General features: G+C 66.1%; 1 protein-coding gene across 1 annotated transcript in view; it reads left to right on the forward strand.

The window, feature by feature from the left end:
* The first annotated feature begins 262 nt into the window (after nt 1-262).
* The window catches only part of KCTD8 (potassium channel tetramerization domain containing 8), a 262,619-nt gene continuing 262,069 nt past the window's right edge, over nt 263-812 (forward strand). The window contains exons 1-2 of the mRNA XM_029952117.1: nt 263-393; nt 593-806. Of these exons, the coding sequence (XP_029807977.1) occupies nt 263-393; nt 593-806 (345 nt within the window). The remainder of the gene's footprint in view (nt 394-592; nt 807-812) is intronic.

Raw genomic sequence — 812 nt, forward strand, 5'->3', positions numbered from 1 at the left:
CTCAAGAGATTCACAGCCACGCAGTCTTTGCACTCAGTGCTTGCACGCCAATATTTGTAATAATTTCAGATTAGAAGCCTCTTAGTTTTGCTGTAAGAAAACCATCCAGCCCTCCCCCCCGACGCTCACCCTAACGGAGAAAAAACACCCCCTTCGCCCCAACTAGTTTTACTAGTAAGGGAAAGGAAGGAAGGTAAGGAAGGAAGGTGGAGAAGGAAGAGAAGGAAGGAGGGAGGGACGGAAGGACGGAAGGACGGACGAAATGCAAGGAATGAAGAAGAGAAGCGGTCCTTCCCCGCCCCCCACGCGGTGTTTCGGGTTCCCTGCGCGCTCCTCCCGCCCGCTGCCAAGTAGCCTCCCCCTCCGAGCTCGGCCCCCGCCCCGCCCCCTAGCGTCGGAGCCCCGCAGCCAGCGGCTCGCGCCTATCTCTTTAAATGACAGCTGTGGCTCGGGTCCCAGTCCCGGAGCTTGACGTCAGTGCCGCCTCCCCGGCTGCGAGGAGTAGTTAGCGCCACCGTCCGCGCCCGGGGCTCGCGGCGCGCTGGCAAGCTGCTAGGGCGGCGAGTTGTCTTGGCTCCGGCCCCTCCTCCAGCCCTCCCCGCGGGGAGCCGAGCGGCTGCCTAGGCGCCTCTCGCAAGGCTCCCTCACACTTCCCCGCCGTCACCCCAAAGGAGCAGCCGCTCCTCCTCGCGCCTCCAGCGCCGCCGCGGGGCCCGCGGAGCTGCACTCGCGCGCTTCGCTCCCCCGATGGAGCCCGGGCGCCGCCGCCGCCGCCGCTGCCCCGAGCCCTGAACGGGGACGCCCCGGCCGAA

Source organism: Suricata suricatta, chromosome 1 (assembly GCF_006229205.1).
Source record: "Suricata suricatta isolate VVHF042 chromosome 1, meerkat_22Aug2017_6uvM2_HiC, whole genome shotgun sequence".
Classification (NCBI taxonomy): Eukaryota; Metazoa; Chordata; class Mammalia; order Carnivora; family Herpestidae; genus Suricata; species Suricata suricatta.